The 15561-nt window shown below is 46.5% G+C and overlaps 1 protein-coding gene across 8 annotated transcripts in view; it reads right to left on the bottom strand.

The window, feature by feature from the left end:
- Positions 1-15561, bottom strand: part of CACNA1E (calcium voltage-gated channel subunit alpha1 E) — a 502806-nt gene that overhangs the window by 86791 nt on the left and 400454 nt on the right. For 7 of the 8 annotated variants that reach the window (XM_032291227.1, XM_032291223.1, XM_032291222.1 and 4 more), the window contains 5 exons: positions 8498-8613; positions 4164-4217; positions 3436-3525; positions 2273-2482; positions 1405-1517 (listed from right to left, as the gene is read on the bottom strand). In XM_032291227.1, coding sequence (XP_032147118.1) covers positions 1405-1517; positions 2273-2482; positions 3436-3525; positions 4164-4217; positions 8498-8613 — 583 coding nt within the window. The remainder of the gene's footprint in view (positions 1-1404; positions 1518-2272; positions 2483-3435; positions 3526-4163; positions 4218-8497; positions 8614-15561) is intronic. The other variant, XM_032291225.1, reaches the window with a different exon arrangement.

Raw genomic sequence — 15561 nt, forward strand, 5'->3', positions numbered from 1 at the left:
CTCGCTCCCATTGCTCTCCAGTCCCCTTCCTAACTTTGATACTGTGTACTGTAGATTGGCTTCTGACTCCTGTCCTTGGTGAAAACTACAACAGCCAGTTGCTGCTTCTGCTGCTCTGACACTACCACCCCTTGAACAAACTGACAAAGGAGTGGTACTCAAACCACAGCAACTAATTTGAATTAGTACAAGTTGCATCTCAACACAGAAATTTTGCAGGTCTGCATTCTCTCATCATCCAAAAATTTAGTGCTAACAAGAACATGTCGGTCCTTGATATAATAAATATCTTTCAGTCATTTGAGGTCTTGCATCCTTCAATGTGACAGTTCACAGTGACATAGGATCTGATTGCTACAAGATGCAGCAATTTCAGATGAACATTTCAATTTCCTTTTGTTTTAATTATATATTTATCGAATGTCCACTGTGTTCTAGATCTTGTGCTAGGAAAAATAACAAATATTAATCCCGACAGCAATGCTGAAAGGTATGGATGCAAAGACACTAAGGTTAAAGTGATCTCTCACTAGCTGTTCTGCCTGAAATTGCCCCTACTCAGAACCATATGTTCCAAGTTAGAACGTAGATTAGCAAGTGCTCAAAATCTTTAGCACCTAACTAACTGAAGCTTTGGCAGAAAAAGTAGTGGGATTGGCAGAAAGAGAAGTGGTTCAGGAGCCCAAAGTTCCGCAACCCGGTTCTGCTGCTAAGTGGGTATACGGACTCGGTCACGATAGCTTCTGTTTATTCTCGTTTAAGTGGGAAGACTAACTTCTGAAATGTAATATAGTTCATAGGACTCCTGTAAGCAGCAGGGGACCAAAAAAAAAAAAAGGTATGTGAAATCACCTTTAAGTGTTAGCATAATATATACATTTAGATATCCATACTACATAGAAAAACAGCTAGCTGAAATAATCTATGTGGGGACGTGCTAATATAAGGGTGTGTGTGTGTGTGTGTGTGTGTGTGAGGGTCTATCTAGATAATTATCCCAATGTTAAATGGAAACAGAAGAACAAATATATAAGCTTCTCTTTCCTCTGGAACCACCAGAATCAAGTCCCTTGTCCTTCCCCTAAGATAATAAGTGGTTCAAAACTCTGGCTATGGGTAGCTTTGTAAACTCTCATGGAGCTGTACACTTAAGTGTACCCTCTATAATGCATTGTTACATTTTACTAAAAATATTAAAAATCAAAGAGCTTAGAAAAACAAACCAATCAACCCTTGCATGGGAAGGATTCACTGACTTCTGAATTCCCTTTAGCTAATCTTATCTATTCTGCTTTTATATATTCTGATTTCAGTGCCTCATGCTGAGTAAGGAGCAAGCTGCTTATCTAAAACCAGGGCCTATCAACACGAAGCGGAAGCACAAGCAGGCTTTCGAGGACTTACCCCAAAATCAAAGCAGTTGAATGAAGAGTGGAAATAAAGGCGAGGCCCCATGCCATACATCTTCAAGGACATCTCCAAGAGGAAGAGTCCCAGAAACAGAAATTCTGCATAGTCTGGAAGTATTAAAAGTAGAGCGTTGGTTCCACGTGTGGGGTGGGCTCATGCCCCCCTCAGCTAGCACACCTACTTACAGAAGAGCTCACAGCAACGCATGGTCAGGATACCCAGCGGCCGTGTCAGGCCGCGGCTGGGCAGAGCCTAATGATGTCTGAGTCCCCTCTGACCCAGGCTGAGTCCCAGGCATGCTCAACAAATCAGCATTGCTCTCTTTCGATAGGTAGGCCTGTCACTGGCCTTTATATGGCTGAGAGCCCTCAGAGGGGAAAGAGAGGACTTACTATGTCTTTGATGAAAGAGCTGGATTCCTCCCCACATACCCAGCAGGGACAGGCCCCTGACCCTCACTCTCACTCAGTGGCAGTCTAATCTAGAGCTGACGTAGAAGCTCTTCCTTTGGTCTATTTGACACCTCCATCGCCTTGAGAACTTCCTGCCCAGGATTTCCATGATCAAAACTCCCTATCACTGAGCCTCCTTAAGAAAGAAAGTGAAGGCTTCATGGTACCAAAAGGTGTTAACTTATGCTATCTTGTTGATTCATCAACAATGATCTGTTTACCTAAAGAATGAAAGCTGGAAGCAGTCACAAGATACTCCAGCCCCGCTTGAGGACGATGTGGCCTCCCTCACAGTGCAAAGAGGCAGAACCCCTCCTAACAGGGTGCTTTGCTCTCTTGTGTTCACACACACATCAAGCTGCCCCACATGGGGGCCAGCAGAGGAGGCTTTAGAGAGAGGCTTTACTTACAGAGGAGGTGGGTGAGCCACTGGGGCTGGTTGTGATGAACGATGGCCACACAGGCAGTGTTGAGTGCCACAAGGCTCAGGACAATCCAGTAAAACACCTGGGATTTAACCATGTGGCGAATGGAGATGCGAAGAAGCCTTTCCTTGTGCCGGAAATAAGAGACCCCATCTACCTTTGTACTTTTGATACTGGCTCGAGCCAGAGGTGTGCCTAAGGGGGAGAAGGAAGGAGGAAGAATGAGGCTGCAAAGTATCCTGTGGTCACCCTCCATGGTCAGGGAGCATTCGAAGGGCAAGTCGGGCTGCTCTAGTCCCAAGGGAAGGTCACCGCCACATTGCAGGTCTGGGGAATCCCCGTCTTGTGGGCTCCGTAGTTTCTGCAGGCAGTGACCCTGCTTTTCCTCTCCGGGCACTCTCAGTCCTAGAGAACGTAAGGAGTCCCCAGGCAGGACACCAGTGTCTTGACTCTTAATAGGATCGTGTTTATGTTTGCAACAGATTGGGCTTCTCTCTTGACCTTTCCTTTTAAATATGCTTCAAACACCGGAATCTTTCTGCTGCATTGGTGATATTTCTACCACTGGCAGCACAAAAGAGCAATGAGTTTTGTAAGTCTCTTCTGCTTTTCAGGATGGAAGAAGACCTGCTTTGTCTGGGGAGGAAAAACCTGCTGTCGGCCACAATCTCTAGGAGAACCTGAGATGGAACACGTCACGTTATAGAATTGCCAATCAGACTGAATTTCACATGATGGAAGTAGGTGGGAGCTGCTGTGGTTGAGCGCATGGCTTCAAGATCTCACATCTGGGTCCCTGGAAGCCACAGTTCCTCAGAATCCTTTGAACAATGTCCCAAAGTAGATTCTCATCATCACACCCAGGAGAGAGTGGATACCTCTGCAAATGGAATACATCTGCCACACCTGAAAACACTGGGTTGAATTCTTAGCCCTAAACTCCATGAACCCCATGTTTCATGTGAACAGCATCCCCAAGTCTTTTTTTTTTTTTGCTATCTAGATTAGATTTCTGCCCTTTTCCTTAATTGCATTCCTAAATTCCAAACTCTTTGGATTCTTTCCCTCCTTGTGGTGCTTCTCAAAGGCAGGATATTCCTTTTCATGGGAGACTCAGAGAGGTAAAAGATCCAACTGGACCCACTCACCCACAGAGGAGATATCAACACAGTGCTCATCACTGGAGTCTCGGGTCATGGCCTCTGTCCGGCTCCTTTTGATGGTTGCCCTTCGAAGCACTACACCAGGGAAAGGGAAGGCCAGTGAGAGGCCACAAATACTCCTAGACCATTCTAGATAAAATTTGAGGACTGTAGGCAAGAGGCCTTGTGTGAGGTCCCTGTGACACAGGCATCTGCCTTTAATACCTAAGCTGGGGTAACAGAAATCAAGGATGTCTACAGGACCACAAATGCTGAGCTCACCAGCACCTCCTGAAACACAAGCACTCTGGAAGCGATGCTAGAGCCTGTCTAACTGCAGGAGGTAAACAGGCACTCCGTGTCCATCTGTCCTGGCTCTTCAACTACAATGCCACCTCCTGGTAATGAAGTAGTCTCAAGGTGATCCCCATACGTTTTAAGAGAAGGTCCCTTTAGATAGCATTGGTTGTAGGATGGCCTTTTTCTTGCTCAGTATCAATCACACGCCTTGGAACAAAGCAACTCTTGGGTTTCATTTTCATCACTTTAAAAGGCATTTAAATCTGTGACTCAATTCCCTTCATTTTAAAGCATGAGGGATTTTATGACAGAAAGACTCTCATTTCAAATCCCAGAGCACCCTCTTTTCTTTCTCCCCTTTCGATCAAGAGAGATTGCCATCGCCTAAGAGGGGGCAGATGCAAGCAGAATAAGGCATCAGAGCATTTCCTTACCTTCTAAGGCGGATGTTCCAGCATTTTTATTTTCTTCAGCGAGCATGACTTCCTCTATATGGAAACAAATGGTTTGGTAAATTATCTGTAAATGCCAAATTATTCTGCAAGACGAAAATCCCTCAGGGACAGCTCTAGCTCAGGGCAAGAGAGAGAGAGCAGAGTTCAGGGCCTGTCATAGCCACCAGCTTCAGAAAGAAAGCAAGTGTCACAGAGGGTGCACAGAGAGCTCCTGAGAGCAGAAAGGAAGCCTCGGGTGGGGGATGCTTGGGGGGAACTGGTAACAGCTCTGTGTCTAATACCTCTATTCAGGAGGCTACCTGTGAGAGGAGGAGAAGAGGCTAAAATCCCCCAAGTTGATAGGAATGAAACATTTCCATTTCTGTTTTTAATGCCACCCAGCTTCCCCTCTTTCCTAACTCCCTGAACTTCTAGCAACAAGTGCTTGCTTAGCTTCTCTTGCCAGTGGCCACTGGTCATAACATCTATACCCTCATCCAGGAGCTGAGCCCGTGTTTTGGGCTTTAGTCTATGTCTCTGAGGAGAGGTCAGAGGAAGACACCCAAAGGTCTTTGGAGACAGCAGCAGGGCTCGTGGGCTTCCTCCTGTCCCCACCGCTTCAATCCTGTCTTGGTGGACCAGAGCTTCCGCCAAAGAGGCTTGGGCCCATCATGGATTTGTCTCTAAGGTATAATGAAAAAAGTAAGTATTTGGTTTTTGTCTCTTTCCTGGCAGTCCTTCCTATGCTAATGAAATGACTCATGGAGCAGAGAGGGGCCCTGGAGAGCTTAGAGGAGATGGCTTGTGGCCAGAACAAACAGCCTCAGGACTGGAGGCCAGAACTTTCAGCCTCCCCCTGTGCCCACTTCTGGGGAGGAGGAGGCACTAGAGATGAGTTTAATTGCCAACGGCTGATAATTTAATCGAGCATGCCTATGTAATGAAATATCCATAACCCCCCCTAAATGTTGGGGTTCAGGAAGCATCGGAGTTGGTAAACATATCAACGAATTGGGAGGGTAGTGTTCCCAAAGAGGACATGAAGCTCTGTGTCCCCACCACCATTACCTGCCCTATCACCTCTTCTATTGGGCTGCCCCTGAGTTGTAGCTGTTCTAATACAGTATGGTTTTTCCAAAGTTCTGTCAGTCATTCTAGCAAATTACTGAATCTGTGAAAAGTGGGGGGGGCGGCGGCGGTGGTGTAGGAATCCCCAGATTTGTAGTCAGCCAGGCAGATATGCTGATTGCCTGGAACCCCACTTTTGGCTGCCATCTAAAGTGGGGGCAGTCCTGTGGAACTGAGCCTTTAACCTGAGGGGTCTGTGCTAATTTGAGGCAGTATTTAGTGTTAGAATTTAGCTGATTATTGAACACCTAGCTGGTGTTAGAGAACTGAAGGACGGCTGGAATGATAGATTTGCTTGTTGGAGTTCTATAACGACACCACACGGTCCCCTGTGCTTTTCCCTCTTGGCTCCCCAGGAGCAATCCTATACTCTACTGAGGCGTCACATCTGACGGGTAACATTTTCTATTAAGCCTTGCTGGGCCAAACCTCACTAGCATCGCTCCAAGTGCACCAACAAAAGAGGGATCTGACGGGATCCTGCATGCCCTGTGAGGAGTGATGGGATGAGTTTTGAGCTCAACCCATAGGCCAGGGAGCTGCAGGCCTCAGCGAACATTCCCCAAGATCCCAGCTGCTGGGGGAAAGCTTGCTGCAGGCCCTACTACACAATGGTTTAATTCAAACACTTTTAACAAGTAAAAGGACAAGCTAGGTGAAAGTCATGACCATAATTCCAGCTGCAGATAAAATGGAGAGTATATAATACATTTCCTAGGGAGGGGAACATTTTAAGGCTGGGATGGTACTCACAGGATGGCTGTTATTACCAAGTCATAAACGTTTGCTTTCTTTTTTAAGTATAGCCTCTGGTAAAATGCTAAGTTAGCAGGTTAAGTGTTATTGGTGGGGTGTTCCTTCCTGCAGACATAAAGGGTTTTTAAGTCATTTTATAGCACATGTTTGGAGGGCATCATTTTAAAATCAGCTACTTGTTAAAATACCTCATAGCAACTTTAATTACCTTAGCCAGACAGTCACTTTTGCTATGCACACTGTCTGGGCTTTGGGGTGGGCAGGTCTGGGGACCCCCCAGGACAGATTGAAGGTGTGTGATGCTGCTGAGATCTCTGGGAAGCACTCAGGGCTCTGGATGTGCTGAAGCCACCCCCCTTCCTCCCTACCCCATGCCTTTTGCCAAGTTCGCTTCAGAGCTTGAGTGTCTTTCCAGGGAAATGTAACCCATATGTCTCTGATTCACTCGCGCTCCATTTGTAAAGGGAAGGGCCAGGAAGCACACTTTGACGTCGCAGTGCGTCTTTTTTCTTAGAAGGAGGAGAGAGCTGGCTTTGCCAACTGGAAGAAAGGGAAGCCTTGGAATTCTGTAAGTATTTGAAAGGCAGAGCCTCAGGGAGCAGCATACCGTGCCGCCTGACCTGTGTAGGTGGCCAGGGCTGGGAGGGCTCCTTCCTGGGTCTGCTGCCAGCTCTCTTAGTGGTCTGTCAGATGGCTCCTCCGCCGAGGAAGCCAAGGACAGCTGGGACCATCAAGCTGCCTGCCTGGCCTGCAGGCAAATCGGCTCGCCCTCCCATGGCAAGCCTGAGTTAACCATTCTGGGAAGAGGTAGGGGATATTCGTGTCCGCTTCATCCCTACACAACAGCCTTGGAGGAGAAAGGGCGAAATGCAAGTATAGTCAACACACGTCGCTCATGTTTCCAGAGGCTAATGGGAGTGCAGATGCCAATCATACATGTACTCTCCCAGCCCTTGGAGATCACCAAAGTTGACTGCAGAGTTTAGAGAGGGTTTTTGTGTGTTGGCGTTCAAAGTAAGTTCACAGTGTCATTCCAAAGCTCCTACAGAATAAGGCTCAAGCAACTAGGCACTAAGTCATACTCCAAATTATTCCTCTGTGACCTCACTTTTGTGCTATGTTTTCTATTAGGAATAGAGAAAAGATACTGACTGTCTTATGTGCATTTTTTCTGTTTAAAATAATCACTATTTCCTCTGGAAGAAAATGAAGATATATAATACTAATGCAATCCAACCTTTAAAACAAAGAAAGTAAATCCGTCCTTTTTCCTGACAAGTATGGGAGTGATTGATGCCCCACATAAGCATCCAAACCGCAGCCAAACTTGAATCTGGTGGCTCTGTGGGTTAATGAAATCATGATAGGTTCGGACCTATTCTCACAGGTGGCTGAGAACTATTCCTAATGCTGAGCCACAGGGTGAGAACTGATGACAGCTCAAGGCTTAGGAAGACACCTGTTTTCACCATCTCCTCCCTGGATGGTGGCGATGGCATCACTATGATTCCCCCTGCTTCTAGCCTTGTCCTTCTATGGTCTATTCTCAATGCAGCCAGCACGTGCTCCTTTATGGTCTAAAGTCAGAGCATGCCAGCTCTCAGCTCAAAACTCCTGTGGTTCTTGCATCACTCAGAGTGAAGCCCATAAACCTTACAATGGCCCATAAGGTCAAATATGATTGCTACCCACTTCCCCCCGTGGTAGCCGTCACTGTCTCCTGTTACTCCTCTCTATTCCTTCCCTCTTCTGCTTCTTGGGCACTCCTTGCTCACTCCCATGTTAGGTACTTGGCACTGAAATACTCCTCTCCAGATCTTCCTCTGGCTCACCCCTTCATCTCTCCAAGTCTACATACCAATGGGCCCACCCTGACCTCCTATTTAAAACTGCGGCACATTCTATGCCCCATAACCCTACCTTGATGAGTTTTCCTATCGTACTTACCACCTTATCATTGTCTTATGAGTCATTCATTTGTTATTTTGTTTATTGCTGCCTCTACAGCTAGGGAGCTTTGCAAAAGAAGAGCTTTGGTGAGCTGGTTGACCGTTTGGCTCATTGCTGTATCTCAAGTGCTTAGAACAGGGTCTGACACAACACAGGCACTCAGTAAGTATCTGCCGAACAGACTGCCCAGGAACGGCGTTATAAAACGCCACCAGCCCAGCCTCAGCTCCAGGATTGGGTTACGTTTCTCTTATTCAGTTCACCTTGGTAAGTTGCCTGCCTTAAGGTGTTTGGTAGATGGGACAGTTTGGTGGAGGGACAGCTAGACCCCAGAGGATACAGGTAGGATGAGCAGGGAACCTTAAGAGCCACCCAGCAGACATCCACAGTGTCTCTTCTCGTGTCTAGGCTGCCCCTTGAATCAGGGCATTGAGAGTGAGGGGCCGGCCCTGATGTCTCTGCAACCCACTCCCCAGGCTCCTGCAGCCCCCCAGGCCTACCTGCTTTGTCTATCCAGGCCCGGTAGCCATTCAGCTCGCGCTCAATCTGCTGCTGGCGCCGCAGCTTCATGAAAGCCCTTCGGTTCTCCACTCTCTCTCTCTCTTTGGCAAATTCCCTGTGAACAAGAAGGATACAATTCACTGGGTTTGGACAGGGCCAGGAATAAGGGAGAGGATGAATCAAGCAACAGAGACAGCATCTGAGCCACACCTCTATTAAGCCCAAGTCCCCTTTCCTCCGACCCAGGCTGCAACTGTGACCTCCTTACACTGTTACATAGAAACACACCTCATTCAGCCTCACACAGGAAGCCTTCCCAGACTAGCTGCGTTCCAGTCAGGACCAACTGATTGCTTGCTCTATTTTGAAAGGTATTTTCTTAGCCATGTGAGAAGCTAGGTTTCAAAATGCCACGTTCCACCTCCTCCGCTGCAACGAAAACCCTTCACCCTCTAAAGGGCGCAGCTGCTTTCTCCTTTTCCTAACAATAGTAACTAATGTATATTGACCAGTGATGATATGTCAGCTCTGTATCAAGGTTTTCACACCCGTTAACTCATTTAATCCTCCCAACCATCCTACGAGGTATTAATACTATTAAAATTCCCATCTAACAGATGGGGGAGCTGACTTTAGTGAGGTGAAGTGCCTTGCTGAGATGTGAACTCTAACCACAATGCTGTGCAGCCTCGGCTGCCCTGTACTCTGGTGCTCAATAAAAGCTGCCACTGAAGATCAATGAGGCTGACGACTTGAAAGGTTAAAATGCTATTCAAAGGTGGCTGATATCAGTTAAATAAGAAAGGAAGGGTCGTGGGAAGGATACCTGACTCCCGTAAAGCCAGTGGGAAGGTGGGGTGGGTGGAGGAGAGATGAAGAGGCAGAGGGAAAGCCCAGGTGAGGTCAGGAAGAAGACAGAGCCCATGATAGGCTCAAGGGACCAATCTCACTTGCTGTGACAACAGAATGAGAAGGCTACAGCTCCACGGGAAAAGAAGAGAGAAGAGAACTAAGGGCTCCCTGTAGAGAAGAGGAGGATCGAATTCAATGGGTGAACAGATGGGGATAAGTAAATCAGTTTGCTAACAGCTTCCTCCAGAAGCCACCTCTGGCAATGCCTTTCTCCTCACCACACATCCTTCCAGGCTAGGATGCTGCTTACCTGTGCAGTGGCTCCTAGCCACAGCTCAGGTGTTCTCCTACTACTGGGGAAGCTGTTTTGCTTATTAAATGTGATCCCTATAAAGAGCTGCAGGCCAGGCACAGTGGCTCATGCCTGTAATCCCAGCACTTTGGCAAGCTTAGCTGGAAGGACTGCTTTAGCCCAGGAGTTCGAGGTTGCAGTGAGCTGTGATCATGCCACTGCACTCCAGCCTGGGCAACAGAGCAAGACATTGTTTCAAAAAGAAACAAACAAACAAACAAAAAAATAGAGCTGTAGCTTGAATCTGAGGGGAGTCCAGCACCCACTGTGGGTCCTGCCAGTTTCTCTCTCATGTCCAGGAATGAAGAAATGAATGAGGGGCTGGGGGTTGGGCCCCAGCCACAGTGCAGGGAAAGGGGAGGTGCCAGTCTACCATAATGCCAAGAGACACCTGCTCGGCCCTCACCTGGCCTTTCTACTGAGATAGAGCTGGTTTCCTTGGGTACAGCCACCTGCCTACAATCAGGCAGAGGAGTAGGGAAAGGCACATCGGAAGGAGAAATTCTCCCACGCTTGGCTTCAGGTTCACTGGGTTCTATTAAAGGTGCTGTTGGCGAAGGGAAGAAGGGAGCCAAAATGAAGAGTGACCAGGGCCAGTGAGGGCCAGGGTAACTGAAATCAAGCCCTGAAATGCCTCCTTTCTGCTTTCTGAATTTCAGCAATTTGGAAGTAACAAGGGGCTGGCTTGGTTCATGGCATCAACACCCACCAAAACTCTTACCTTTGGCTCTTTGCTTCTTTTCATGCCTCCCGTCCAATTAGTACCATTGTCCTGTTGGTTCTACCTTCAGAAAAGCACCTGAATTCACCCTGCCTCTCCATCCTCACCATGTTGGTCAAGGACCTCACCCTCCCCTGCCTGGATCACTGCAATAGCACCCAGCTGGTCTCTCTACCGCCTGTCTCTTTCCCCTCCTTTCACCCATCTCACACTATCAACCTTATCTGTTTTTTTGAGATGAAGTCTTGATCTGTCACCCAGACTGGAGTGTAGTGGCATGATCTCGGCTCACTGCAACCTCCACTTTCCGGGTTCAAGCAATTCTCCTGCCTCAACCTCCTGAGCAACTGGGATTTCAGGCGCTTGCCACCATGCCCAGCTAATTTTTTTTTATTTTTAGTAGAGTCAGGGTTTCACCATGTTGGTCAGGCTGATCTCAAAACTCCTGACCTCAGGTGATCCACCCACCTTGGCCTCCCAAAGTGCTGGGATTACAGACATGAGCCACCACGCCTGGCCCAACGTTATTTTTTTTAAAAAAGGTCATTCGCTGAATCTTATCACTTCCACACTTTCAGTAATAACCACAGTAAGTAATGTGTAGAGCATGTCTTAATTGACCAAGCACCTTCACACATTTTGCTCATTTAATGTTTACAACCATTCTGAGAAGATATAATAGGTATTTTCATCCTTAACTTAAAAGTTATGCAACTTGATGGAGTTTAGGCGAGAAACAGAGCCAAGATTCGAACCCAAGCCTTTCTCCCGTAAGAGCCCAAGTCCTTCATGGCCCCCATATTTGCCTAACCTAATGGCATTTTTACATGCTACTTCATCTTATCATAGGTATATGTCTTGATTTTTCAACTAAGCTCTGGGGGAATCCAGAGAGGTTTAATAAGAAGGTGATATTTGGAGCAAGACCTTGAAAAAGGAGAATTTAAGCAGGCTATGACCAGAGGAACATAATCATCCTGAACATCTAGGGTAAGCATTATGATCAACGTATCCATTTTCCAGCTCAGAAAACTGAATTTAAAGGGCCTTAAGTGGCCCTTTAAGAGGGCAAGCGTCCAAGGACACATAGTCACTCAGAGGAACCATGAGTCTCAGATGTAAATTCCATCTCTTTCTACTCTATTAGCGCCTCCTCTATGGCTTCCAGCATCCTCTGCTGAATGAAGAGGATGAAGCCTTCAAGCATGGCCTTCAGAGTCTTACATAGTTGGAGCCAAACCTTTCTCTTCCCACCATCCCCACCCACCCCCTGCCTGCCTACAACCCACCACAGCCATGTTTCAACCGCAGCACATTCTCCACACTTCCTGAAAAGGCAGGGTGGGCGTTCAAGGCTAGTGCACAATGGTTATCTGCCTGGAATTCCTTCTTATCTGCCTGAGTCAAAATCCTTCTTCAAGGCCACACAGGAATGTTGGCTCTCCTGTTTGGGCCCCATCATCCCTGACTCCCAACTTTCCGGCCTCCAGTCTACCTCTTTTCATCTCTTTCGAGGTCATCTTGCAGTCAGACCTTTACCATGGTCAGTACGTGTGACTGTCTCTCCTTCTTGTGAGCTTTTTGTAACCACATTCTGTGCCTTACTCAACTTTCTATCTTCCCAGACTAGAGTAGGCCTAACACACAGCGTAAGTTCAGTATATCCTTTTCTATGAAAAATATCCAGGCTTACTAGGAGAAATGATAGCTCTTCCCCTGATTCCCAGAGGCTTAAAAGGAGTATGCCACCTCTGCACTGACCCAAAGGGAGCAGGTAAACTAGCAGCAGCTCCTGCATACCACCACCAGTTTCTTGTGGTTTGACTCCACTACAGTTACTGTAAATTGACTAAGAGGAATGGAGTGTGTCATCTCTGTATGGCCTCCAGAATGACGACATAGCTTGATTTCTGCTGGGAAAGGCCAACAGACCCATCTAACCTCCCTTTGTCTAACCTCCTCCGGTTGCAGGTTAAGCGCTGTTTCCACATGCTCCCGGTGTTTGGAAGTTTCCTGGCTCCAGGTCTCACCAGCTGGGCTCCCTGCTCTTCTTTGCCATTGTAAGCTCCCTTTCCTCCCACCTGGCATCCTAGCTGGAACTCACAGGCCCGCAACCCGACGAATCTGGCCAAGCCTGTTGGCTAAAAGGAGTAAAGCAAGGAATGTGCACCACCGAGGGTACCTCCTAAGCATCTCCAGCACCTTAAAGGAGGATGTGGGGGGCCTTCTTTATCAAGCGGCCTTTTTTGTTTTGTTCTTTCACTGGGAACCTGGGTAGCAAGTCCGGCACCTGTGTTTTTCCTAACTCTTGTCACCCCTCCTCCCTTGCTGTTATAATTGTTAGTACCCATGGCCTGTCTCCCTGATTAGTCTGCAGACTTCACGAGGTCAAGTAAAGCCTGCGTCGTAGCACATTACAACAAGGGTCTTGAAGCCTAACCCAGTGTCTGGTATGACAGTAGATTCCATAGATTATAGAGACAAAATATCAAGCACAGCTAATGTTCATATAACACATTTCAACTTGTTAAATTTACCCATTGTTTTCATGTAAACTATTTCATTTATAGTTTCAAAAGCCCTGTGAGATTCAGAAAGATTACTTGCCCAAAACAACCCAATTAGCAAGAGGCAAAGACAAAATTCAAACTATTGTCTTCTTCCAGTTTATGTTCTGTTTTTATGATGCCTTAGCTGTCTTTCCTGCTATCTAGAAGTCAACATTTAAAATCTACAAGAGGGATTTCATTTCAGCCCAAGGTTGAGGAAAATAAGGATATAAAAACAGATGGGTTTTGTTTTTCTTTAAGGGACTATGCTTTTCATTGAGACAGTAGCATAAAAATCCGTTGCTCTGTGTTGGGTTATTAAAGAACTAGAATAAAGTTCATAGCGTTAGTCAAGCCGGTGATCTACTGTAGATTTTGTTTCCATTTATTCATACACATATTGCATTCTGTAGCGAACAGGAGCAAATAAGATTCAGCTTCATAAACCTTAGATTTAACATGCCCACCAGGCTCATGAATATGTATGTGGCCAGACCTGGGAAAGAAAGCATACTCCTTTAGCTGGTCCCTCTCTCTTCTCTGAGGATCTGAGTACACTTTCCTCCTCGCAGAGGATCCTGGGGCTATTCAGATGGTGATGCTTTTGCAAAGATAAAGCATATTAACATTATTTGGTTAACCAGATGACTGCTGAATCCCCTCACTGAAAGGCAGCTCGAAGCGGGGCACTACTAATATCTTAATTTATCCAGTTCCCTTGGAGCAAGGCACAGGAAATGTAAAAGGGGTATCCAGCCTATATTAGAAGAATGTTCATATTCTCTAAGGCCGCTTGGCAACAGCCTCTGGCCTAAGAGGACAGGTAATCAACTCCTTTTTATTTGTTCTATCCAGGGTTTCCACACCCAGAAATACAACAGAACTCAAGATGGGATGAGTCTAGATTTCAGAATTCCAAGCAAGGGGAACAAAAACAAATCCCCATGTGATGCAACAGAAACACCACAGGTCTATTTTCAGAGCTTGGGATATAGGCATCCTCTGCTGCTTACAAATGGGGCAGTTACCTCGCTGTCTCAATTTCTTCGTCAGAGTTGAATCAGGGCACATATAAACCCTAGGCTCATAACCAGAGGCAGGATAGATCTGGCTGACCCTGAGAGTCCTGACTAGATTCCCTTAAGAGATTGTATAGTGACACAAATCCAAGTTGTGTTTCAGTGCAGATACTTCCCGTTACCCAGTTCTGTTATCCTTAATTTCTGGTTGTTCCTCAGCCTCAAACCTGGCTCCTCTGAGGGAGGGTGACCTGTAAGTCTCCTCACATACGGCTCTTGCATAGGGGGAAGAAAGGGGAGTTGGGGTTGAGCATGGATGAGCCTCTATTCCGGATCCCACGTATGTACGCAAGGCTTGGATTTGTGAATTTCAGTCATGGAAACTAAGAACAAGGTGGATCTCTTTGCACTGCACGGTTGAGTACAGTTTTCTTCTTTTATCCTGGTTACTGCATTTGTATTTGTGACTGCTTTTTTTCTGCAACAGTGTACATAAGAAACATAAATTGTAAAAACTATTAATACACCGCTAATCCTATATTACTCATCAATAAGATGAAGTGGAAGAATTATATAATCTCAAACTAGGTAGAATGCCCAAAACATTTATCATGTGTGCCTGGAGGGGTGAGGGGAAAGAAGACGGAGACTTCTTTGAAAGCCTTTTTAGATTATTAAAATTAATATTTTATGAATGTCTGAACCTATAAACGAGCCATTGCTACAGAAAAATCACAAAGTGGCTAATCTCTGCCTTAATAAAGTAACTGGTTTTAGCCCATAGGCTGATACTAGGAGGGGCTTTGGTCATTCACATTTCTAGAACTGATTATGCTGTTGCTAACTCTTGGGTATTAGAAGTGAGGCTGATGAAAGCCTAGCTCCAGCCTGAAATGTCTGCCCATGTTATGTCACCCCAGAGTCAGTCACAGGGCACCTGGACAGATATCTCAATGCTTGTGTAGTGATGAAGATGTTCTGGTAGGTCCGCTGGGCTAAGAAAGCTTTTGTTGGAGGACTGCTTGGCTCATGTTTCAGCCTCTCACTCCAGACCTCTCCTCCTGGCTCCACGCAGGGAGATTTGTTTACTGATGCACAGCCCCTCACTGCTGTCATGGCAACCAAAGAGAAGACAGAGTGCCAGGATGGGCCAGCCTGTGTGACTCAAAAATCTGTTTATCCACACTCCTGTACACACTTGCATGCTTCATCACACACACATTGGCATGGATACACACGCTCATCCTGGCACAAGCAGCATATGTAGACACACTCTGCCAAGCACACGAATGGCCACATGGTCATATTCCTATTAATCTCCAGAGTCCATATTTCAGAGAGCTTTGCTACCCACAAGAAAACCTTGCCAAGGTTCCTGTAAAGTCTTTGCTTCAGGAAGGAGCAATTTGGGTTAGACATCAAGAAAAACCTCCTCAACCCTAAATGTTCTGAAACTAACAGAGAAATTGGAAGCATGATTGGTAATTCTGTGTTGGCAGTGGTTTCATTTCAGTGCCATTGGAAATGAGCTGGGGTTGGGGTGAGCCTTTTCAGTGTTCATATATTTTCT

The sequence above is a fragment of the Sapajus apella genome, unplaced genomic scaffold (assembly GCF_009761245.1).
Source record: "Sapajus apella isolate SASKATOON/1434 unplaced genomic scaffold, GSC_monkey_1.0 scaffold25, whole genome shotgun sequence".
Taxonomy (NCBI): Eukaryota; Metazoa; Chordata; class Mammalia; order Primates; family Cebidae; genus Sapajus; species Sapajus apella.